The sequence below is a fragment of the Chelonoidis abingdonii genome, chromosome 1 (assembly GCF_003597395.2).
Source record: "Chelonoidis abingdonii isolate Lonesome George chromosome 1, CheloAbing_2.0, whole genome shotgun sequence".
NCBI lineage: Eukaryota > Metazoa > Chordata > Testudines > Testudinidae > Chelonoidis > Chelonoidis abingdonii.
The window spans coordinates 134,127,088-134,154,019 of NC_133769.1; the positions used below are offsets into that span (position 1 = coordinate 134,127,088).

Consider the following 26,932-nt stretch of genomic DNA (forward strand, 5'->3'; position numbering starts at 1 on the left):
ATCTGCTTTAACTCTGTGAGAGTGGAATGACCTGTGCATAGGAGGAAACCTCCACTCATATAACTGCAGTTCTAACTTTTTTTTTTAGACCACACATCATGGCAAGATATTCTCAAGAGTTGCATAGTTTTTTGCCTGGTCTAGCAGTTACTTAGTAAACTAGACAAAAAGTCCTCATATTGAACTGGAAATAACTCTGCTAAGTACGTGCTTGGTATATCTTAAAATAAGGCCCTTGATTTCTGGGGAGGGCAAGGTTTTACAGGAATAGAGAGTTTACTTTATATAACTTAAAAAATTAGTATGAACCTTTTGGATTTTTCTAACACTTAATAGTGAGTCTCCTCTACTCAAGGATTTGGTGTGTCAGGAGGGTTAAGTTTTCTTATTGCGGAAATATATTACAGTATTATGTCAACTCTTCAGTGTTAAATTTTAAAAGAACCTGACTTGAATAATAAGCTTCATGAGAGATTTTCTTGTCTAACCAATATTTCCCCGCCCTATTTATAATCCTCCTTTACTCACTGCAGTTATACTTTATTTCAGAGAAATGGCAGAAGAAAGTATGTTCCAGAGTCTTCTGAAAATCTTGACTAAAGCCTCGTGTGAAATGGAATTGGCCTGCAAGGATTCCATGGAACTGATAACTCTAGACACATGTCTGCTGCTTATAGCAGAATGTTTCAGATGTCTACGGAATGCCTGTGTTCGGTGTGCCAAGAATCAAGATGTTATAAGGTATAGTTATGATCCTTATTAACATACACAAATTTTAGAGAGTTTAAATTGTGTTAGTGCTTTATCTTTTATTTTACCTTGTTGTGTTCTTATTTGATTTGTAAGTATATTAACTGATATTTTCCACTTAACAGAATTCTTAAGAAAATATTTAGATTGAAATAATTATAAAAATTCATATGTCAGAGTTAAGGTTGCTGGATTATGATGAAAATATGCATTTCTTTGTCCTCTGAATAATGGAAGTTGATTATGTGAGCAATATAATATTTATGATGTTGTTAACTTCAATTTTTGGCTTCTAAGTCAGGGGTCACCAATCTTTCAGAAGTGGTGTGCCAAGTCTTCATTTATTCACTCTAATTTAAGGTTTCACGTGCCAGTAATACATTTTTAAGTTTTTAGAAGGTCTCTTTCTATAAGTTTATAATGTATAACTAAACTATTGTTGTATGTAAAGTAAACAAGGTTTTTAAAATGTTTAAGAAGCTTCATTTAAAATTAAATTAAAATGCAGAGCCCCCTGGACTGGTGGTCAGGACCCAGGCAGCGTGAGTGCCACTGAAAATCAGCTTGTGTGCCGCAGGTTGCCTACCCCTGTTTTAAGTGGATGGGTTTTGTAGATGATATGATAGGGAATATATTCTTAGAAGTCCGCAACCTTAGCTGACATTTGAAATGAAGGATGCTTTAATGTTCTTTTAATACATATAGGTTTATATCTTGCGTATGACAAAATACATTCAATATTTGTGTATGTTATCTGGAGTAAATTGTACACTGTTAATCTAATATTAATGAGTGTGAAGAGCTGGATTCTGCCCTCAATTACGTAGTCTCATCTCCATTTATTTCAGGTTGCATGGGTGTATTTCAAGCAGAATTTAGTTTTAATTTCTTAGATTGGCAGTCATCCACTCTGGATTTGCAAAAAAACAGTAAAAATAAATGTTAGAGACAGTAATACTTTGCTCTCACAGTACTTCTCATTTTCAAAATGTTGTTAAAAATTTAGCTAGTTAAGTGTAATAGCTAGCCAGAAAATAGCCATATCAAGGTTGCTGGATTATGTGAAACTGGTGTTCAGAATCTTATAAATTACTCTTTCTGGTACTTTTTCAAACCTGACTTACTGAGATATAGTATTCTATATGAGATAGAAATTGTCCTGTATTGGATCAGACTAGATGAAGTTAAATAACAGAACTCCATAAATACTGTGATAGTGTTCAGATGAGGATGTTGCATCTGATTATTTATTTTTAAAGACTTGCATAACTGAAAAAGGCTGTGAATGGAATTTCCTGTAATAACAATAAATGATTGTTTAAATATGTTTTATATTGCTGCTTCCTCATTTTACATGTTTCAGGCTGTAGTGTTTACTTAGAATCCAAAATGAGGGTTGTATAATATTTTGTGGTTGCATCCTATGACAGCAAACTATTCAGACATTCTCAAACACTGTAGTCTTCTTTTCACTCAACAGAATGTTTAAAGGGTTGTTGCCTTATTTCCCACCACAACAATTAAGTACAAATGCATCTAAAATTCTGAAACATAAAAATTTAGGTGAAATTATTAGTCAGGTTTGTAACTATTAGTCCTGGAGGAATTGTATGCCATTGCGCATGGGCAGAATTCATGTGTTGCGTGTGTGTGTGTCTGTCTGTGTGTGTGTGTCTATTTTGTGCAGAAAATACTTTCTGTTGGAAAGTTGCTGCCGTTCTGCCTTTTGCCCACCAGAGGGCGCTCTGGTGCTAGAACAGAGCAGCTGTTCCTGGCTAGCCCCAGCTACAATAAAGGAGAGAACCTTCAGTGCCTTCTTTGCAGTGGCCGTCGGGCGACAGACAGCATGGGGATGCTGGAGGGTCATGGACAGGCTCATAAGGGCTAGTGGTGGATGACAGACTGGGGCGGGGCCTGAATAGGATTGGAGGTGGAGGGCCACAGGGGGAGGGAGATGCAGGGTGACATGGAGACAGGGGAGAGGGTGCAGGGCCACATGGGGGTGGCTGAGTGGGGGCATAGAGACACATGGGAATGGGGTGCAGGGACAAATGGAGATGAGGGCAGGGGGCTGGCTGAAGGCGTGTAAGGACACCGGCACAGGGAGGGGGTGCAGGGCTACATGGGGTACGGTGGATGGCTGAGTTGGGGGCACAGAGACATGGGGATAGAGGGGAGGGGCACACGGAGATGAGAGGAAGGGACTGGATGAGGGGGTACAGGGACACGTGAACACAGGGAAGGGGTGCAGGGCTACGTGGGGGACGGGATGACTGAGTGGGGCACAGAGACACATGGAGACAGAAGGGAGGGAGTGCAAGGACACATGGGGATGGGGGAGGGAGCTGGCTAAGGGGGTGTAGGGCTACATGGGAACGGGGGAAGAGTGCAGGGACATATGGGGATGGGAGGGAATGGGTGTCTGGGGATGGAGGGACACATGGACAGGGCGTGCAGGGACACATGGGGACAGGGGCAGATGTGCCTAACTGAATGGGAGAGGCTAGGGGTCAGACAGGGTCTGCACGTGGGAAGCTCCCTAAAAATCCCTCCCCTCACCAGAAAAACAAAAACAAACCCTGTTTCATACTTTTCCCACCCATATCCAGCAACCCTCCAAGTTTACACCCAGGCTTCTTCCCAGCAATTACTTCCCTCTCCCTCAGCTCCTCTGTTACCCCTGACTGTTCCAAGCCTTTGCACTGCTTCTGAGGGGAGCGAGAAATATGGTCCTGTATTGTAGTTTAAATTAATTATTACTCAGACTTCTGTATTAATATGCCTAGTAAGGAATCTTGATCGTCAAAAAAATAAAATTTCCTGAACTTTTTTGTTGTCTGTATTGTTACAGACATACTTGCTGACAAGTATTTTGAAATGAATTACCAAAGTATTTGAAACTGGTGTGATTATATTGTTCTATTTTGACAAAATATGCAGAATTTTGCAGAATTTTAAAATATTGTATGTAGATTTTAAATTTTTTGGCACAGATTTTTGTGTGTGTGTGCACGCACGCAGAATTCCCCCAGGAGTAAAGTATACATAAAAAGCACACAGTTGTGTGATGGCATATTTTAAAAGCGAGGAAAGCGGCAGTATAAAATTTCTGTAAATTTGCTATGAGTTATAGAAATGCAGTTTGGGAGTCCAAACTCAAAGTTGTATTTTAAAGAAATGTTTTTACAGTGAATGTTTCTACAGGTTGAAGATGTCAGTTAGCAGCACTTAGAAATGAAGTATTCCCTGTATCCCTGGAACAAGAATAGCAATGACTGTGCAAGTTTCTTCTTGTCAGCATACCTTAACCTAGATTGGGAGAAGCTACCTCTTTTTCATCCTTCACAAAACAGGGTGAAAAACACTGGAAAAACTCAGTCATTTCAAGTCCATCTGAAAAAGTTTGGTCGATTCTAAATGAAATTTTGTCGAGTCCTTGATTTGACAACAAAAATTAAAAGATGGGTTTGGTTTATATTGAACTGGATATTTTTTGTTATCTCTTCCTCCCTTGAACCAAAAAAATCCATTATTTGTTCAGTTCTTCTCAAAATGCTGCCAGGGCTGATGGTGTCTCCTATGATGTGTACACCTAAGAGGACCATTGAATAGCTATGAATTTATGGTTAATGTCTGTGCGGGAGTTAAGTATTGAATCTGTTATTCAATGAGTAAGAAGAAAGGTGTTGCCTCCATTGGTTGCAGCTCTGTGCCAGACTGATGATAGCCTCAGCAGCCAACTAATGCATGATGATGCATTTTGACAAGAAACTGAATTCTAATAGCCAAACATGCTGTAGCTTGGCTACATGTGTAAAGGCACCTTTTGCATAGTAGAGATTATTCGTAGAGGTCTATTTTGGCTTTGCCACAATCCCAGTGTACATGGGCAGTGTGTGTGTAGCCTTCTGCTCCTTAAATACCCTGACAGACACTTGGAATGGGTCACAATGTGCCCATAGTGATTTTTTGAATTGCCATAAAGGCACAGTTTGTTCAGGATTAAAAGTCCCTTAAATGGTCAGGAACTGTGGATGGAGGGGAAATGATCAGCTGAATTTGGTGTCAAGTTTGCAATATGCAGGGTTTAGAAATGTAAACCTTTTTGATGCTATTCAAAATCAAGCTAATACTGAACTAAGGATTTTCAGGAAGGAATACTAAGGGTTTGAAAAAAATAAGAGACTTGGGGATGAAAGTATCTGGAGGCTGTCACTTCATTCTTCCTAAGTCATTTAGTTCACTTGGCTCACTGCAAAGAAACTCATGTTTCATACATGTGGACTCCTATTTGTTTTAAAGTTAAAAGGGGCCCAAGTTGTCACTGAAAACATATGCAGAAATATTCAGCTTGGAGCTAAATTTACAGATTCTTAAATATTCCTGTTTGCACTGCTCACTGGAGAGAGTGATGTGCTCCATGGGAGGTGGAGAGCTTACTGGCATAAATTCTCTGCCGCCAAGATAACTTTTGATTATGAAACTGTTTGAATGCCTTGACTCTAATTGTCTTTTCTGACAAGCTCTGAGCTGGTGGTCTTCCATTCCTCCCTCTGAAGTAGAGTTAGGATCCATGACCATCTGGAATTTTCCTTGCCCTTATTCCATGGTTTTGAATATTTCCTAATGAATTAACCCCTTAGTTCTTAATTTCATTTGAGCCATTTTTGTCTGGTATTTTAAAATCCCTGATAGTTAATGGTAGTGCGTAATATACTGGGGCATTGATGGCATATTTCATAACTACTTAAACTATTTGAAGTTTTACTTTATGAAAATATTTCCATTTAATTATAGAAATTCCCAACTAAATTCTATCAGTTTGGGATTTTTGAAGCTCAGAGAGGGAAAAGACTGAATCTGGATTCAGTAAGGGTCATTTTATGTGACACACATTATGATAAGTAAGCTGTTCCGATGGCAATGCTTTATGGTACTATTCAGAGCATTGAGGTGTACAAGTGGTGAACTGCTAAGGTAGTTGTCCCTGGTGGTTCAGAAGGGAAGGGGTACAGAGTCAGATGAGCTCTTATTGCTTTCCTTTTAGCCAATGGTGTATAGTGTAGCCGGGTTTGTTTTTAAGGGAGGAGTTGAGGACACAGTGGGCTGGTCAGTCTCGTTCAGGAATGACCTTTGGGTTGAGACCTATGAGTAGAATGGGAAAAGATATAATGTAGCATATGACTATACAAAAACATTAATTGTACATATTCAATATTTAAAGGTAAATTACAAAAAAAAGATAGTGCAAGAAAATCGTTCTTTAAAGATAAAATGTGAATTTATATGTGCCTTTTCTTTGAACTGCATCTAGCCCAATAGTGTCCTGCTCCATAATCATCAGGGATCCGAGGTGCTACAGATAGTAATCTTAGATAATAACAAATAATAACTAGCAATAATAGTCCCTGTTGTTTTAGGGGTAGTGCAGTGACTATAGACAAATGAAGTAGCTATTGTGCATTGAAACCAGTTCACACACAACCTGTGATATCCTTAGAACTTATTGAATGAGGAAGTGTCAGCCATGGAACTGGGGTTATCCCTTAATGTGTTTGGAAAGTGATACAAATCTGTAATATCCACCTGGAGAGGTTCCAGGGATTAACAGAACAGACTGATCTGAAAGACAGCTTCTCTAACAATACTGAGCCCCACTCCATCCCAAGTATGCACCTGCTGCACTGACATCTACCCAGCATGCACTGGGCCGGTATAAAAACCCAAATCTTTGTGAAGGACATGAAACTGCAAACATTTAGCTCAGAACTGAAAGTATGGTTATGCTAACAGTCTGAAATGAACAGTTAACATTTTGTTTACAAGTGTCAGAGACCCATGTCTTCCCCAATATGACTTTACCTGTGGTGCTTGATTCTGCATCCACTGAAGTCAGGTGAGAGGCTTCAGTGAGATTAGGATCAATCTGTGATATTTTGTGATGTAACTCCATACAGTGTTTTCCCCCACCTAGGAGGTTTAAAATTAAACTCCCTCTTTCTTTTAACTATATAATAGGAATTTGGGTCTGATTGAAGTGTCTGTCCACTTGATCCAGTTGCTTCACGGATTAGAAGTTGAACAGGAATCGTTACTGGCTGGTAAGAGAGTATGCATTTTGGGTAATGTGTAACCTACACTATTTTGAAAATTATTATATTTTATTGCTTGGTGGCAATTTTATAAATTGTAGTATTATGTCCTGAAATCAACTTTTTACATTTTTCTGTAAATAAGCTGTTGTATTTGGTACTTGGCATGCTAACTTTCTTTCCTAATTTGTATTTTTTTTTTAATTGGTGGACTAAGAATAGTATGTGTCTCGTGTGTATATACAGTATAATATAGCTGGTGCTTTAAAAATCACCCGAAGGAGTAAGGCATCCAAATCTGAGTTCAAATCTTAACTCTTTTGTGTCACTTGGAAAATACCAGCCCTAAACCCTTCTCATATACACTGTTTTTCTATGTCCATAATATTTGTCCTCCAGTGTTCCCTGGAGATTGTAAAGGGGAAGATATATGGAAACTTCAGTAAAATTATCAGGATATTTAAACTTGCAAAAATGAAAAATGCCTATGATGTCTCCACTCTAAATATCTTTTGCTGTCTTATTGTCTTTCGCTTGATTTGCTGTCATGCAGAAATGGGTCTATATTCATTTTTCTTTCTCTGACATTCTAGAAAGAATTTGTTTCTTGGATTCAGATAAATTATGTGGTTGTGGCCTCTCTTTACATAGCTGTGCCACTCTCTCTGGCCAGTCAGGACAGTATGTGCCAATAGCTGAACAATCTATTCAAGACCTATTCTTCCCTTAAACTGGACATATAGAGACGTATGCTGTTCAGAGAGAAGAAAGTCTCTGTTGGCCCAGTGATCCGCTCTGCTTCATGTCAGCTGCACTTGCACACCACCACTACCACTTTTACCCCCTCCCCCCCTCGCTTAATTCACAGTAACTAAACTTCAGTTACTTGTCTTCTCCTGTTTTTCTGTGTATATATGAGTAGGGCCACCAACTCTGCCATTTGTGGTGGTGAGGAAGGCTGGGAGAGAAAACATTTGGTTCCCAGTCTGTTTCATTGTCTCCTTCTTCCCTTTGGAGGAATGGGAATTCCTTCTGTGGTTGCTGTTCCTCTCTCCTCTTGTGAAGGGAGTGGAATTAGTGCCACCAGTGACTTCTCTTCAAACACCTGCATTGGGTTGGAAAGGAGCAGTGGACCCCAGGAGACCTTTCCCACAAGATTGCTATGATGCAAGGTCAAGACAAAGTACTTCAGTTCCCTGTTGGTGATTCCTTGCCCACTTCCACCACAGTTCTATCCCTTGCTGGGCTAGGGAAAGATTAGTGAGACTCGCAGGGATTCTGTGTGGAGGGAGCAGTACCAGAGCCCCCATTCTTATGGGGAGTAGAGGAGGAGCCAGGGAGGGGAGAACCCTCCACAGAATGTGGAAGGGAGGAGTTGGGAGAATGTGGGAGAGGAACCTCCAACCATTTCATGAAGCCGGGGAGAGAGGATTAGGATCAGAGGGAACACTCCATTCCACACTCAACCACTTCACAGGCCATGGAGTGAAGAGCAGAACTGGGGGAAACAGTGGGAGCCAAAACCTTATAGGGCAGGACAGAGGCCCATAGACCCTATCCAAGAGAGCAATAGGACCAAAGAGTTGATCCCTGGGGAAGCACCTGCCATCTTTAACCTCTTCAGAGGGACAGGGAGAACAGTGTGCATAGAGAAGCAGAGAGGACCATCCTTTCCTACACCTTAATAGGGTCATGAAAGGAGAGAGTCTTTTTTTTTTGTGCCAAATTCTGCAGTGGCTGTGAGTGTTTACTGCACTCATTGCAAAAAGCGTTGTGAACACTGGGAGGACTCTCACTGTAGTGTGACATGGTGCTTGTTACTTCCAGGTATGTGCTATGATGTTCATACTCTACCTTGGTGCTGTTTAGATCACAAGAAACAGCAGTGAGACGTCGTCATCCAAAAAATCCAGATAACTGACTTGGTGGAAAAATGAGGCTGAAATACTTAAATTTGTAAAACCATATTATTAAGCCCTTAAATTTAGAGTAATAATCTACTTTGTGGTTTATTAACCTTAATACACAAGTCAGCATATGGGTTTGCAGAATGAGGAGTTTGAATTTTAAACAAAATTGGAATACTAACCCTGAGAGAGATGCTGCTAAATACTATATAACATTGACTAATCTGAAAACTGTGCTCTTTTGCTGTGTGTGTGTGTGTGTGTGTGTGTGTGTGTGTAAAAATGTGATCAGGAGTTAAGTACTGTACTTGAATTAGCCTGTAAAAGGATTTGCCCATGAAAATGAATGAGATGAGAAAAAGTGTCTTTAACCCTTAGAACAATGGAGTTTTCCAGTAGGCTGGCTAAGTGAAAATTGAGGAATAACACATGAGTAGAATGTGTTTACAAAAGACAGCATTTATGATCCTACATAATGCTTGTGAAGAGAAGGGCTGTTACATTGGGTAGAGCTTTTAGTTGGATTAAACATAAACCTAAATCAGTTTACTGTACTACTATTTACATTTTCTTCATTTTTATTACTACATTTACTAATTATCAAAGATACGTTTCTCCCCCATGGGCTGTTTTATCATATTTCATAACTGCAATGATGTCCTAGGGCCAGATTTACAAAGGTATGTAAGAACCTAAAGATGCAGATAGGTGCTTAGTGGAATTTTCAAAGGTTAGCAGATTAGGCACCTAAATCCATTAAAATACATTTTTGCAATTGAAAATCCTACTCAGGTGCCTCTCTGCATCTTTAAAGTGCCTAAATGCCTTTTGAAAATCTGGCCCTGGATGTTATTTTAGCAACATCTCCTTCAGAATCGTGATCAAATGTAAACACAGAATCTAAGGGCTTGTCCACGCAAACACTTAGTTTCTGGCAAGCTGGGATACGAATCTGTGTCTGTGTGGAGCCTACTGATTAGCACTGAAAGTTCTCTAGTGCACTTTGATATAACCTACTTTAGAATTGGAGTAAATTAAAGCATGTTAGGGAACGTTTAGTGTGCTAGTAGGGTCCACCAGGATTACAACTGTGCGGTAGGCTAATGCACTCTAGATTTACACCTCAGCTTGCTGCACACGAAGTGTGTGTGTAGATAAACCCTCATACCTTGCAGGATGAAGAATTCAATTATAATTAATGATTTTCTCTTGAGTTGATTACACTATGAAAGCACGCCGCAAACGGTATCATGTAGCTTAAATGAATTTTAGGAACCAAAAAAGTCTGTTTTAAATAATCAGCCTTATGTTTTCACTCCAGTTTCATCCAGTGGTATCTATTTTAAGTCATTCAGTGTGGTATGGCAATATTAGTAGGAAAGTTCAGAATGTACTATAATTTGTAATGGATAAAAAACACTGCAGTAATATATATATATATATATATATATATATATATATATATATATATATATATATATATAGTATCCTTGGCAAATACTGTACTGGTGTGGTTGGTTTGGGGGCAGGGAGGAAAAAGTTTTGTTTTAATGATGTATTAATGAATAAAAGAGGAAATGCTGTATTAAAAGCTGTGTGTTGTTAAACACTGGTTAGATTAAATCCAGACTTGCTTGGCATCTTCTCAGCTATGTGAATATTAACATTTTCCCTTTTTTTAAGTGTGTGGTACTATTTACGTAGGGGCCATGGTGAGATTCCACAGGCATAATTTAGATGAAAGTATTGTCTTTTTCTGATGTATCACCAGTTTTCCCTGTGAGTTCCCAAATATCCTGGAAATTTAAGTAGCAGTGTTTTTCGAGTTTCTTTTCTTGCATAGAAACAACATAGCAATATTTTTCTGCATTTTAATCTACCCCTCACAATGAGCAGATAGATACAACCAATGGAGAAAGTAGTGTCTGTTTAGTCGTGCTCTTAGTTCTCTTAGATGTACATCATCACACAGATTATGAAGATAGCCTGGATAGTCTAGAAAAGTTCAGGTGATTCTCCAAAGACCCACGGAATCTTGTTTGCAACAGTTCTTAAAATAAACATATCTGGCGAATTCATACACACAGCTATTGGAGATGGTAAAGACCTATTGGGCTACCCAATCCCACTCATTATCTATCTATCCCTCTAAGAATTTCTGAGCATCTTGTCCAGTGTAGTTTTTAAAAATGTATAGCTATTGAAGTGACTTTCATGAGTTACCTTTAGAGATCTTTCCACAGATTCATAATTAGATGTTGCAAACTTTTCCCTGTAAGTTCATGCTGTTAGTTGCAGTTAGACTATACCCCAGTTCCTCTCCTCTCCTTCATTTACTGAAGGTGTAATAGAGTCCTAACAGTTTGCTGTTCACTGTGCAGAACTTGGAGTAAGGCAGGGTCTCTGTTCTGAGGAGGCTAAACACTAAGAAGACAAACTCAGGGGATTTAAAAGCTCGATGAGTACAAGGTGTCGATGCACAGTTGTGCTACAGTGTTTGTGTTTTGCATAGTTTGTTGCTTTAATGATCATAGCACTTCACCTGGTTGGATTTAAGGCTGTTAAGTGTCACAGTTGAAGTATTTTAAAGTAGCAAATGCTAAGATGGCAGCTCCCATTGAAGGAGAGAACTGCAAATTAAATTGAGGAGAGATAATGAAACTGTGTCAGGGATTTTTCATTGAGTTAACTAAGGCTTTAATCACTGGAGTTGTCTGAGTAGATTGTATGGATGAGTCTCTGTTTCTGCAGTGCATGTGCTTTTGGTGCCCAAACTGATAACTGTAGTGTAAGGTCACGGCTGCAGACATGCTGTCTCACATATTGAACATCTTGAGTCAGGGTATATAAGGAGTAAGAGCCCAAGGGCAGTTTCTGAAGAAAGAAGTTTTTTCCCCTGGTCTTGCCACCATAAACTTTGAAAACCATAAGAAATATGTGGATTTTTTTTAAAAAAATAAATCCTATAGGCCTGGGGTCGGCAACCTATGGCACGTGTGCCAAAGACGGCACGCGAGCCGATTTTTAATGACACGCTGCTGCCTGCCGGGGTCCAGGCCGCCGGTCCCGCTCAGCCCACTGCTGAACCCAGGCTGGCAACAGGCTGAACGGGGCCAGCGGCCAGGGCCCCAACAGGCAGCAGCGTGCCATTAAAAATCCTGCCGGTCCTGGCCCACTCTTCTCCACCCCTCCTGCCGGCATTTGCACATGCTTTCCTGACCTCTGTCACTTCCAGCTGGAGGTTGTGTTTCTGGGTTAGTGTGTCCATACCGCTACCTGGTGTCTGCGGAGTCTGAGCGGCCCCGGGAAGTGGCCCCGCCGGTCGGGGCAGGAAGAGGGACCTGGCTCCACAGGAGTTGCAGTGCCTGTGAAGCCTGTAAGTGGGGAAGGGTCCTGGGTCCCAGCTGCACCATGTGCCCACTCGCCCTGAGCACGACCGGCCCCGCTCTCTGGACTCGGCAGGCTGCCCCAGGGTTGGAGCTCCGGTGCTGGGATGAGCTCGGCTTTGTACTGGGGCAGGCCGTGACCCACAGCCTGAACCCGAGCCTGGCGGCTGTGGTTCACTGCCTGCTGGGCCCTGGGAACATCTGGGTCGCGCCTCTTTCCCCACCCCAGGGCACTGGATCCCGCTCCCCTCCGGCACTGAGGGCAGAACCCAGGAGTCCAGAGCCCTAATCTCCATCTGCCCCCCACCCCCTCGAACAACTAGAGCCCAGCTGGAAACCTAGGAATCCAGAGTCCTCGCTCTCAGCACTCCTCCCCCAAGCGACAGACACCATCCCTTTCCCAGAGCCGAGGAGTCCCAGCTCCCACCCTGTCCTACCCCTCCGACCAAGCCACTGCCCTGATCCCTGCACCCCCCTCACACAAACCCAGCTCTCTGCCCTGACCCCTGCACCCCCCATGACCCCAGCCCTGACTCCAGCACCCCTATACATACCCAGTCCCCCCACACCCCATGTCCTGACTCCTGCACTCCGTCACATGCCCCAGCCCTCTGCCCTGACTCCTGCACCCCCTCACATGCCCCAGCCCTCTGTCCTGACTCCTGCGTCCCCACACATACCCAGCCCCCACACACCCCATGCCCTGACTGTTGCACCCCTCACATTCTCACCTGCATCCCTTGCACCAAATGGGAGCTGCCCAGGTAAGCGCTCCACACCCAAACCTTGTGGCCCAACCCTAAGCCCCTTCCCTCATTCTAGCTCCTGGCCAGACCCTACATCCCAACCCCTAGCCTGCTCCTTCACCCCCAGCCCTGTGCTCAGTGCACTCCCACCCTCAGCTCAGTGCAGAGAGAGAGGAAGAGAATGGGCTCGAACCAGGGAGAAGGTAGGTACCCACTCTATGTGGGCAGGACTGGGACCCCAGACTGGCTGCAGGCTGAGCTGCTCAGTCCACTGCCAGTCTGGAGTCTCGGCTGCTGCCCCGCTCAGCCTGCTGCCAGTCTGGGGTTCTGGCTGCCAGTCCCTCTCAGCCTGCTGCTGGCATAGGTGAACAGAACGCCAGGCCGGCAGCAGACTGAGTGGGCTGGCGGCATAAGATCAGCATTTTAATTTAATTTTAAATGCAGCTTTTTAAACATTCTGAAAACCTTGTTTACTTTACATATGACAATAGTTTAGTTATATAGTATAGACAGAGCGAGACCTTCTAAAAAACATTAAAATGTATTACTGGCACACAAAACCTTAAATTAGAGTGAATAAATGAAGACTTGGCACACCACTTCTGAAAGGTTGCCGACCCCTGCTATAGGCAATAGTGAAAGGCCCTTTAACATTTCTACAGAGTGGATTGGCTTTGTCTGATGTCCGAGATCTAGGGAAAAACTAAGGACACAGTCAGACTGATTTAGATGAAAGACCAAAGCTACTTTGGGTAGGAATGTAGGATGTGGGTGATATTTATGAAATGCTATATAAGGAAGGGGTCTGTTATCAGGGCATGCATCTCATTGACTCTTCAGGCTGATGTGATTTGTCGTTTTGATTGCTGTTTTCTATGAAAGATAAAATCAGGCATGCTCCAAGAGGTTGAAAAGTTGACTCCATGGAAGCATAAGATTTAAGTCCAACACAGGGCAGGTTAAGTGAGAAAATTCATAGTAGCCTTTTTAAACAAACAAACCAACAGAAAAAACCCATTTCAACAACCTCTTTACTATTGTGTGTGGAAAAACTGAGAGAACTGAATAGGACAACAGGCTGATCTAGCTGCCAGATGAACTTTCATGGATTCCAATGCCAGAAGGAACCATTGTGATCATCTTGTCTGACATCCTAAATAACACAGGCCATAGAACTTCCTTAAAATAATTCTTAGTTTTTCTAAAAGATATACCCTATCTTAATTTAAAAATTTGCCAGTGACAGACAACTTAACTGAACTTGAGGCAGGCCCAATCTCTTTAACAGCTCTGAAATGGTTCAGTATGTTAGTGAACGAAGATACCAAACATAGTAAAGATCCTTGTTAAAAGCCCAAGTAGAAAATCTTTTTTCTCTTTGTAGTATATGCTTCATCCCCCATAACCGGTTTTATGGTTTTCCAGCAAAATTCAGCAGACTGTTTGGGCAAGGGACATGAGAGTTCATCAAGGCATTGTATTGCAAGCTTCCAGAATCTGAAATCTGGATTGAGGATCTGTCTCTGATGATATCTGGAAAAAACTGATACATGAATTTGAGGATCAGATGAATACCAGAACTGACAAGCCCTTACTGAAACTATTAGTATTATATGGGTTTTGTCAGCTTTCTCTTTGACTCTTGAAAATAACAGACATGTTTGTAAACAGATCTACTCGATGTTTCCATTACTGCAAATGATTTTAAGGCCTAAAATTTTGCAGAATTCATGAAAGCTTGCAGTCACCCAATAGGAGCTGCTGGTGCTCCGCACTTCTGAAAATCAGGCTACTTACTTAAGTGTCTAAATATGGATTTAGGGGCTTAACTTCAGGTGCCCATTAAAACAAACAAACAAAAAAAAAAACCCCAAAGAAACTTGTTCTTTCCCCCCTTTCTAATTTTTTGGAATGGTTGGTTGTACAGTGTATTTTAATTGGCTGGGAAGAGGCATTTAGAGTGGGCTATGTAAATCTGAGTTGAAGTAGTCAACACATGAAGTAAAAATTGAAGAAGAAGCAGGTCGTTTAGTCATATTGTATGTTTCTGTTCAATATCATTCAAGTTCTTGTTCCGCTGTTCAGAAATGTTTGTATTCTGATTTCACTGATTTGTTATAGTAATTCTCTCTCTCCTGCTTTCCTGATACCTTCTTTCTTTCCCTCTGATTCCTATTTCTAAAGAGAGAGATTAACTCTAGCTCTGTGTGTGGGGAAATATATTTTTTAAAGTATTGCTAAAAACTGTCCAAAAATTTACTAGAGAGACAAATAGCATAGTGAGAATCTAGCAGTAGCCCAATGTATTTAAGAAATCTTGTAGTTTTTATTGCCTTAAACTGAGATCTGGGTTTTGCGCTCTCTACATAAAGAACATGTGAATATTTGGCTTTAAGTATTTGATTGTAGTGTGAATATAGTAAAGGATTATGCAATTGTAAATTATACTTCTTGGAACCTCTCAAATTCAGTGACTACTGAATTTTATTTATTTGAGAACTTAAGCAAAATTGCTCTCCTCGGGTTGATAGTTTGACCCTTCCCCCCGAAATTCCTCCTATATATTATTATTATTATTATTTATTAATCTCTATGAAGAGTCATGGAGAAGACAAACACTGGATTTTTTTTGTTTGTTTTTTGTTTTTGTTGTGAGCAAATCCTTTAAGCTGTTAAATTGCAAATTTAGTGCTTGAGTCATACAGGTTATATCCTGATTTCCATTGCATGGAGAGAGAGATGATGGGTGTGTTATAAAATGTTTACCATTCTACTTGTTTTGCAGTGTCAAATCTCATGAATTGTTAGCAACTGAGTGACTCAGCTTTAAGTGTGTGTGTGTCTGTTAGTTTTGTATTCGGGGTGACAAAGTGGAGGACAGGGGTTACTGACTGACCCACAGCTCAGAGGATTAGATTCCCAATGAATAATCCTAAAAGGGCCGTTGGATGATTTCCACAAGCGGGAAGAGAATATTTTGAACTGCTTTCCCTTTTATTTTTGTATTTGGGGTTTCCTTTTGCCTTTTGGTAGCACAATTAAGTTACTTATAACCTAAGTAAACCAGGTGTTTTTTAGCAGACTTTTCAGTCACCTAATGAAGGGACAGCCTTAATCTTAAGGATTGCCTACTTTCACGTGTGATTTTTGCTTTGTGTATCTAGACTTTTTGGACAGGGGATTGGTGCCAGTACTTTACTACCACTGTTAAAGCAAAAACTATAATTAGATTGTCAAAATAATATTTATAGTATTATTTTCAGGGAATAATTGTGGGAGTGTGATGAATATATTATACTCTTGAAAATTTTTATATAAACATCATGAGTTTTTTATTTGAGCTATTGGTGTTGTGTTTGGCCTTCATGCTTTTCCAATCTGTAAAAATAATATTGGGATTTTCTTGGTCTTCGTAGCATTTGCAGTGTGTATCCTTTAAAGATCAGTTGATTAAACTATCTGGTCAAAGTAAACTTGTATTGGCATTTTAGTTACATATTTCCACAGTTGTACTACTTAAAAAAAAATCCATTTTTCTTTAAAGCATTTCCTCCCCCTAATTATGGTATTATGATTCAGCGCATTATATTTAATCTTCTTGCTTGATAGGGTGACCATGTTTCCCCATGCTGAATTTGGGACACCTGGTAAAATTATTTGTATTCAAGCGAGTTCAACAGCAATCAATTGAATAAACATTCAAATTAACATCAAGTTGACTGAGCCCCTGTTAAAAAGAAATACTTCGTAGCTGGATTCTTTTTATTTACCTTTTTATTTTTAAGGCTTTAGGGTTCACTGGGGAGGGGTGACACACACATCCCTACCCCCCCCCCCCATACACGGGGATGGGTGACACACACACACACACACACTCTCTCTCTCTCTCTCTCTCTCTCTCTCTCTCTCACATGGGCAGGGATGACTGACGGACCTGACCCTCCCTTCCCATTGCTCCGGACCCACTTCTCTTGGTACCTGGCACCGAGGCGATATGTGGTGGTGGTGGTGGGGTCACATTGGTTCTCCCCCCCCTGATTTCTGCCAGGGTTCACACCAGAATGTGGCCAGCAACAGCCTTTCGGTGCTGTGTGGGAGGGAAGGGACTGGATCTGCTTCCAGCCCCTCCCACCGCTCCCGTGTGGCTGGAAGCAGCTTGTCCCTTCCTGCCCGCGCAGTGTCAAAAGGCAGCTAACACCTCAAGGCTACTGCTGGCCACTGACATAACCCAGCTGGCTCCTGTCCTTGGACTACAGTGTGGGCAAGAAGGGATTAAGCCCTAAGGATGCATTGTGCACCAGGGCCCAGGGAATCTTACTGCAGGGGCTTCAGCAAACCTGGCCAGAGAGGTGGCTCAGCAAGGAAGGGTGCCTAGGGGACAGAACAGCTCCGTGCTCCCCAGGGGCAGGACTCAGGCTGGGAAGTGTGTGAATAGGGTTCTAAGCCCCTACCCGGGGGATTGCTGAGGAGTCTTCAGGTTCGGGGAGTGAACAGGTTGGAAATTGCTTTCCCCCTCACCCCCCCACTACTCAAGAGCTTAGCTGAGGGGTGGAGTGGCGTCTTCATGCCAGCACTGTGCGGGGCTTTGGAAGTCTTCCTAGCCAGTGCCCTGGGCTGGAGGGTCTTGGGCTTTCCTGGGCCACACGCCGTCCCAGCCAGAGGCACTGGGGGAAGGAAGGCGCCTAACAGCCAGGCTGCTGGTGAGCTCAGCGCTCTGACCAGGGGCTGGTTCTCCACACAGTGCTGGGAGTAGGACATGCCCCGCTGGGAGGATATGGAGGGGCAGCGGGACTTGGGTGAGGGCAAAGCAGGGAGAGGATAGTGAGAGGGGAAGGCCATAAAGGGCTGATGGTTGGGAAGCAGAGGCGACATGTAACCGGATGGCATCTGCCTGCACTCAGCAACCACTGCAGCTCGCAGCCAGTGCCAGACAGAAATGGGATGGGGGATGGGGCCCTGCTGGCTGAGACCCGGCACGCACCAGGGGCTGTGCTGTCGGACCAGCAAGAGGAGCGGCTGGCCCTGTGCACTGCATCTTCGCGCCGCCACCAGCCTTGCACCACCAACTCCAGTCGTTGGCCACTGGATCTCCCACTCACTGCTGGTGGACGGACGGCTGGCGAGCAGGGATCCGTTTTTAAGAAAAAGTCGGGACACCTGCAGGAGGGCTTAAATATGAGACTGTCCTTTTAAAAACAGGATGTCTGGACACCCTATTACTGATTAGTTAATCTGTTTGTTCTTAGAACCCTTATATATGTTTTTGTGCTGGTGTATTGAAATATAAATTGAAAGTGAATTTTAGTGCCTTTTAGAGGTGCCAGATTAGCAGTTTCTGAGTGCACCTGCAGTCGAAAACCTTGTACCTGTTTTCTAGCAAAAGTACAACTGCAACTGAGCTAACAATGGTGTAAGCTGCAGACAAAGCTCGGGCATTTTTACTGTTGGCTCATGATAATTTAGCAGGTTTTCATAACCACAGCAAAAATACTTCAGCCTTGATTACACCACTGCTCCCTCTGTTGCTAGCACTAGAGCAGCTGCACTGTCTGTAGGAAAATGGGGACAAACTTTTCTGGAGACTGAAATCTTTTATTTATACACAGAACATCTGCAGCAAGGACTGTAGCAGTGCAAGCTTCACTGCAATTAAGTGTCTGAATCCTGACCTTGAAGGACCATCTCTAGGGATGAGGTTAGTTTTCATGTTCATTCACAACCTGATCCAAAGCCCACTAACATCAGTGGAAGACTCCCATTGATGTCAGTAAGTTTTGGATGAGGCCTTTAAACCGTGGCCTCTCTGCTGAGATTGCAAAGTGGGGGTGAGGGAACAGTTCTGATGCCCACTTCAGTTTTCACAAAAGAACTGGACCGATGCCATCTGCACATGACAATGTAGGGATTTAACTAAACTCTGAGCTTCTGTGAATTGAATGTTGCTGCTCCATCCAAAGCGTTGTTCCGTGGACTCCTGGGGCAATCCGCAGACTATGTCTAAGATTTCCACAGGGGTCCGCACCTCCATTTGAAATTTTTTAGGGGTCCACAAATGAAAAAAGATTGAAAACCACTGCTCTAATTATATGTAATGGCGTGTGCGAGCACAGATAACATGCTTCACTGCTCTTTCCTTGCCTGGAAAAAAGATTTTGACATAATCATGCCCTGCAATGTTAGTATAGTAGATTAAGTTTCATGTAATGTACAGCAGTGACTGTCATGTTGACTAGATGCCAAGATTATTGTTTTCAGTCTGATGCATCTCTGTTAACACGCATGGATTGGCTGTCTACTCCACAGAGCGAATATGGAAACTTTATTCAAGCCTGACCTTTTTCTTATTTTTCTCATTTCACAGCAGCTGAATCAGAGAAATGATTAGAAGCTAAGAAGCTCATATGCACTAGAGCAGTGGTTCTCAAGCAGGGGTCTGGGGGCCACAAGCAAGTTTCAGGGGGTCCACGACACAAGAATGGCATTAGACTTGCTGGGGCTCAAGGCAGAAAGCTGAAGCCCCACCACATGGGGCTGAAGCCCAGGGCCCTGAAGTCCTGCCATCCCTGTGCAGTTTCCCTGTTTGCTACCCCCTAATGCTATCTCTAGCTTTTATATGCAGAAAAACAGTTGTGGTACAGGTGGGCTGTGGAGATTTTATAGCATTTTGGGGTGAGGTGTTGGGAAAAGAAAGGTTGAGAACTCCTGCGTTAGAGAATGGACGAGAAGGGTAGATTAGGGATGTGTGGGGTGAGAGGATTCCTGTGCATTTAATTCAGACTGTGTGTTCCTGAATGAATGAGAAGTTATCTGTGGTTGTGCACAAATGGGAAATGCTGTATTTTTCGGTCGAGTTGTATAAATCAGGATGATAGACAGTAAAACTCCACTCATTCTTCATTCTGATTATTAGTTCATGAACATTAGGCCAAATCTTGCCCAGATTGGTACACCTGTGTGACCCCCTTTGCCTTCAGTGGATTTGCATGGAGGTAGCAGAGAGCAGACTTTGGAATAGTGCCTTTAAAACCTGATGTGGTGGTGTCATACTGGATGACAAATTAACAATTTACTGTACATCTTGGGATATTTTAATCTCAGAAATTACATCAGTTTCTGTGATACTTAAGAGAATTATTTTTGATCTCTGCACCAAAGGGCAGTGAGGCTTTGAGCTGAGTTGATGTAAATCTTCATCCTGCAATCTGGGGAGGGGAAAAAAATAAATTGAATTTATGCTCTGGTTGCAGCAATAAATCGATTGGTGGGATGCACTACGAGGGTTCCCCTCTGCTAGTCAGTGTTGCTGTGTTTAGGCAATCCATGTGTCTGTTTGCAAGATCATGGAAAACAGAACAATTTGGAGGCTTTCTAGCATGAACTGCCAAGATCTTGTTGATTTGTGACACATGCATGGTGGTTTTATAATGTGGACTGACATCCATTTGGAGCACAAGGGAAATGGGAGTTTGCTGATGTCTGTTTAATTAGAATGGCTTCTGGTTAGTCTGGTTGAGGCTTGAAATGAACAGTAATGCCTGTATTTCTGTGGACCCTTAAACACAGTGTGCTATAAGCCCCTTCCTTCCTCTTCACTCTCCTTTTACTCCACTAGCACAAATATGACTGAATATAAGTGGCATGAACTAGATCTTCTGAAAACAGCAGTGGTCTCCAACCTGTGGCCTCAAGGCTAGTTGTGGCTCTCGAGCAATTGTGTTAAGAAAATCTGAACTTGATTAGGGATTGAAAATGTGTTCCCTGAGCCTTGCTCTGTGATGTTTTAAAACCTAAACTGTTGAATCAGCCCTGTCACTGTCTGGAGGAGGTAGTGCCAGCTGTCTTCTTTAGACTTCTAACTGATTCCCCTGCAACCTGAGGAGCAGCTCCCCTTGCTGGCTACCTGCTGTATTGCAGGGGAAGGAGAAAAGAATTGCCCTTCCTCCCAGTGGCCTGCTTCTCTGCCAGACTTTGCCTGGAGGAGAGCAGTAGTCAGGAGGCTGCTATAATTTATGCCAGTAGACTGTGGTCCTTATTGGGCATTGCAGGAACACAGCACGCTCCGCCCACATTTCCTTCTTGCCTTGATGCACCCTCTGTGTTGCGAGGTGTGGTGAGGGAGACCCTGGAGCCTGCTATACTGCGATTTGTGCCTGCTTAGAACCCTCCATGCTGGAGAAATATCCAGCAGATGACTTGGAGGCAGGAGTAAAGGATATGCCCCCATGCCTGTGTGGGTGGGTGCTGGTGGCTTATCGCTGACAGGACTTTGGGGGTGGCAGGACCGAGCTCGGTAGAGAGAAATGAGTAATCACGAGAAAATAAATTGGGAGGCGTTTCCCAAAGGTGGCAGAAGAGGGAGAGCAGGCCAGAAGAAAGTGGCCTACTGTACACTCCCAAACATATCTGAGGGCAGGAGCTGGTCACTGCGCCTCCTTCCAAAAAAAGTGCAGATACAGTAACAGCCTGTTGTTTTGGGGGTATAGATGATGTGTAAGGATGGAGGCGTGTGGATGTCTCCATAGCTTTCGATAAGCCTTCATATTGGGGGATGCTTATCAAAGCCCAACAGCTTCAGAGTTCAGATAATTAATAGAGCTGTCAAGCAATTCAAAAAATTGTGAGATTAAAAATAATTGCACTATTAAACAATAATAGAATACCATTTATTTAAATATTTTTGGATGTTTTCTACATTTTCAAATATATTGATTACGTTTACAACACAGAATACAGAGTGCAGTGCTCATTTTATTACTTTGATTACAAATATTTGCACTGTGAAAAAGATAAACAAAAGAAATAGTATTTCAGTTCACCTCATACAAGTACTGTAGTGCAGTCTCTTTATCATGAAAATTGAACTTACACATGTAAAATTATTATTTTTTACATAATTGCACTAAAAATAAAACAATGTCAAACTTTGGAGCCTGCAAGTCCCCTCAGTCCTTGCTGTAGCTACGGAAAGATTTTACCTCAGGATTTTAGCATTCGGTAGGGAAATGAGTTGTATAGGAGGCTTTTTTTTCTTGCTGCTAGGTTAGCCTTTATTATGTGTACTATGTTGTAGGTGTCTCCTTTAGAGGAGTCTTAGGGCTTGGCTAGATTGGCACGTTACAGCGCTGCAACTTTCGCGCTCAGGGGTGTGAAAAAACACCCCCCTGAGCGCTGCAAGATGCAGCACTGTAAAGTGTCAGTGTAATCAGGGCGGCAGTGCTGGGAGCCCGGCTCCCAGCGCTCCACGCTACACCCATAAGGGATGTGGTTTACAAGCAGCGCTGGGAGAGCTCTTCAAAGCGCTGCCGTGGCAGCGCTTTGAAATTTCTAATGTAACCATACCCTTAGCTTATTGAAGGGATAAGGTTTATCTCGGGAAGTTAGTATTCTGGAGATGGGAGGGGTGTTTGTTGCGCAGGAAAAGTGTGAAGTCTTGATGCTGCTCCTGTTGGGTTGAGTTTCTGATCTCACTAGGCTCGCCTTCTGTCCGAAGAGGAAGCGAGTTTAATCTTAGAAATCTGCATTCGGTATTGGGGGAGGACAAAGGATGGGGGAGCAAGCATTGACTTGTGCAGGAGGAGGGTGTGGGAGGTGTCTTGCTGCTGCTTCTGGAAGGATGGTTTCTGGTACTGGGCTTGCCAGGCTCATCTCCTTTTACTGAGCTAGGTGGGCTCCCTTCAGATGGGCGAGCCCTTGTTTGGGAGGGAAGTTGGATATTACCTCAGGGACTCGACATGTGGCAGGGGAGGAGAGGTTTGTGCAGGGAGGCTCAGCTCACCAGGACCCTGATCTCTGAGGTGTACCGCCCCCGGAGCGAGAGGCTGGGGGAAATGGGGCACGGCAGGATCAGGTCCCTGCCTTTCCAGGATGGGAGCCACTTCTTTCCTCTCCTTTCTTCCTGATCTCTGGAGGCAGAGTGGGTTACTGCACGCGACCGGACACTGTCAGTTTCCTCTGCGGCCGATGCCTCCCTCCTGCCCAGAGGTATGTGATTAACTGTGTTAAAAAAAAATAAATTAAAAAAAATTAGAGTTAATTTTGTTTTCAGTTAATCTCAGGCGGTAATTGTGATTGACAGCCCTAATAATTATAGAATCATGTAAATATGAGGCTGGAAGAGACCTCTAGCGGTCATCAGTCCAGCCTCCTGTACTGAGACTGGACCAAGTAAACATAGACTATCTCTGATAGGTTTTTTGTCCAACCTTTGTGTAAAAATCTCCAATAATGGGGATTCCACAACCTCCTTTGGAAACCTATTCCAGAGCTTAACTACCCTTGTAGTTAGAAAGCTTTTCCTAATATCGAACCTAAATCTCCCTTGTTGCAGATTAAGCCTTTTACTTTTTGCCCTACCTTCAGAGGACAGGGAGAACAATTGATCACTGTTCTCTTTATAACAGCTCTTAACATGTTTAAAGGCTGCTATCAGGTTCCCCCTCAGTTGTCTTTTTCTCAAAACTAAGTGTGCCCATTTTTTAAATCTTTCCTCATAAAGTCAGGTTTTCTAAACCTTTTTCATCTTTGTTGCTCTACTTTGGAATCTCTCCAATGTAGCCACATCTTTCCTAAAGTGTGGCATTGAGAATTAGATGCAGGACTCCAGCTGAGGTCTTATCAGTGCCAGGTAAAGGACTGTTACCTCCTGTGTCTTACCTACGACAGTCCTGTTAATACATCCCAGAATATTAGCTAGTTCTGTAGTATGCTTTAATTTACTCCCATTCTTGGCTTTTTTGCAACTATATCATATCATTGACGCTCATTTAATTTATGATCCACTATAACCCCCAGATCCTTTTCAAGAGTACTACTGTCTAGCCAGTTATTCCTCATTTTGAGTTGTGCATTTGATTTTAATTTGCATTTGTCTTTATTGAACTTTATTTTGTTGATTTCAAACTAATTCTCCAATTTTCTCAAGGTCGTTTTTGAATTCTTATCCTATCTTCGGAAGTATTTGCAAACCTTCCCAGCTTGTCATGTGTAAATTTTATAAGCATACTCTCCACTGCACTTTCCAAGTCACTGATGAATTAATTGAATAGTATTGGATCCAGGACTGACCGCTGCAGAACTCCACTTGATACAGTCTCACAGTTGACAGCAAACTGTTGATAACTACTCTTTGAGTATGGTTTTTCAATCAGTTGTGCACCCACCTGATAGTAATTTCATCTGGACCACACTTCCCTACTTTGCTAATGAGACTGTCATGTGGGGCTATGTTAGAAGCTTTACTAAAATCAAGCTACAGTATATCACATCTACTGCTTTCCCCCTCCAATCCACTAGGCCAGTGACCCTGTCAAAAAAGGAAAGTAGGTTTCTTTGGCATGATGTGTTCTTGAAAAATCCATGCTGGCTTCTCCTTATAACCTTGTTATCCTATAGCAGTGGTTCCCAAACTTTAACAACCCGCAAACCACTTTCACTGAAATGTCAATTCTCGCGAATCCCCTCCTAAAAGTGAATATTTTCAGGGATTTTCTCCCTTACCTGAGCATAAATTATAAAAGCAGTGATCTTGGAAACATAAAATTTGTTTTTATGACATGCTTATTACACATGATTTATTATTAGTTATTATTTATCATTACAGTAATTTTGTGACATGATGAAAACGGCAATACTCTTCCAAGATCTCACTTTCGTAGCTTGTATCACTTTGATTAAGCCTGTTATAAGACAAGGCTCCTATATTTCATCAAGGAATATCAGATGTGAAACAGCGTGAAGGTATTTAAGAAGCCAGCTCAGAGTTCCTCCTACACAAGCATTCAGGTCTTGAGCAGTCCAGGCAAAGAACACACGTTACAACAAAGCTTAAACTTGTTCATCATAATAATTTAAAAAACAGTTCTAGCTGCCTATTTAATTTTAAAAACAGCAAAATATTTCCATTTCTTATAAGGAGTGTTGAAGTTTAAATCTCCTCAGTGTGATAGATATGCTTGCTTTGATTTGCTTAGCTCTTGGAAGTCCCGAGGGCTCTGGGCTGCTGGCCCCAGCTCTGTCCACCATTAGGGAATTTTTGCCCAGGAACCCCCTGTAACGTTTCAGGAACCCCCTATAACGTTTCAGGAACCCCCAGGGGTTCACGAACCCCAGTCTGGAAACCACTGTCTTATAGATTGGAACAACTTATTAACCAATCAATTTGCAACAATGTCTTTCCAGCTACAGAAGTTAGGCCGACCGGTCTATAATTCCCAAGGTCCTTTTTGTATCCCTATTTAAAGATAGATACTACGTGTGCCCTTCTCTAGTCCTCCGGAATATCATCCATTATCTGTGAGTGCTCAAAGATCATTGCTAACAATTCTGAAATTGGTGCAGCTAGTTTCTTAAGTATCCTAGAATGAATTTCATCAGACCTGCTGACTTGAATACATCCTTATTCTGGTGCTCTCACTTCTTCCTTTCTTTAGAATCACGAAGCCTTCACTTCCTTGTTACTTTCACCCAGGTTGCCTTCCCCCTTCAGATTCATAACCAATTCCTCCATGTTGGTAGGAATCAAGTCTAAAGTGGCTGTTCCCCTGGTTACTTCCTCCACCTTCTGTGACAAAAAGTTGTTCCCAATAAATTACGAAAACATATTGAACGTTTTAGTATTGGGGAAGTGTATGTAATTCTGTGGGTATGTTGGTATGGCTAAGGTAGAAGCTCTTGACAAACCAGAAACTGTTAACACTGGCTGATATTTGGCCAGAAACTTCATTTGAAGCTACAGAGAAAACACTGGACCTATGACAAAGTTCATCTTGTGTTTGACATGCATGTAGAGGAATCAGTTAAAAATATTACCAGAATGAAGACTCCATGGTATTACACCTGTCCAGGACAAAATCATTGACTCCATGAACATCTCCAATGTTACCGTGAAGAATCTGCTGTCTCATACTCTCATGAAGGATGAGGTAACCACATACCTTGCAGCAAAAATGCTTGAAGAATTCCATTGTTGCATGGCATTATGAAGCTGCTGCCTTGCACTGTACAGTGGAGTTTCTTTGTGGTTCCCCCAAGGAGGTTGACACTAAACTTACCTTGCATGCCATCAGTGCCACACAGAGAGGTGCTACTAAAATCCAGATTTTTGCACAAGACACAGATATTTTAGTGCTGTGTGTGAGACGCTACCCAGGAGTTGAGCAAGATTCTGGTTTTGTGCCTGCTGCTGGGGAACAGAATCTCTGTATATCCCTCAGAGATGTGTTCTTATTACTCAGACCATAAAAAGCTGCTGCACTGCCAAGTTTCCTCACTCTTTCAGGATGTGACATTGCTGGAAGGTTGGCTGGAAGGAGCAAATTATCTAAATTGGAAGGCATTTGACTTCAGCATGGAAAGACACTCTGAAAGAGCTGAGGCGGTCAGTGGGGTCATAAATGCACTGGAGGCATTTGTATGTTGAGTGAAGATCAATATTTATTTCGCTTTCGGTGTTACAGTGATGGTATTTTCCAAGAAGCTGCCAGGTGGAGAAAAATTGTTCCCGACAAGAGCTGCTATCAAGTGGGCAAATTATAAAGCAATGAAATGGCTCTGCAATGATTTGGCTGCATCCAAAACTACCTTCCACTGTTGGGCATGGATGGGTCTTGGAAGAAGGAGTGATCACACCAGCTATGCCTGAATACCACGCACTCCTGAATTGATTCTTCAGCTAATTAAATGTTTATGTGCAAAGATCAGATGCTTACCACCCTGCAAATGTATGGCCAGCAATCTGCCCTCTATGGAGATGTCTGACTGCTGCATGAGTCAGTGTGACTATGTCTAGCAGTGGTACCCTAGACAGAGACAGTACTGATGATGACTTGGACAGAAAACATTTATTCATCAGACATGTCAAGGTTAACTTTCCTAGGATAACCAAAGATCAATGTCTTTTTTTAATGTAAGCAATGCATCCCTGTTAAAGTGTCATTTAAAAAATGTTGAATTTAAAAAAAAACAAAAACTTGACCATATATCTACATAATTGTTTTGTCAAGTTTGGTAATGTATTGTGGGAGAAAGGGGTATCATTTAAAAGCCAACTTGAC

At 42.4% G+C, this 26,932-nt stretch overlaps 1 protein-coding gene across 4 annotated transcripts in view; it reads left to right on the forward strand.

Annotated features, from left to right (window-relative positions):
- The window catches only part of ATXN10 (ataxin 10), a 167,799-nt gene that overhangs the window by 6,992 nt on the left and 133,875 nt on the right, over positions 1–26,932 (forward strand). For all 4 annotated transcript variants that reach the window (XM_075070470.1, XM_075070472.1, XM_032763001.2 and 1 more), the window contains exons 2-3: positions 550–741; positions 6,769–6,851. In XM_075070470.1, coding sequence (XP_074926571.1) covers positions 550–741; positions 6,769–6,851 — 275 coding nt within the window. The remainder of the gene's footprint in view (positions 1–549; positions 742–6,768; positions 6,852–26,932) is intronic.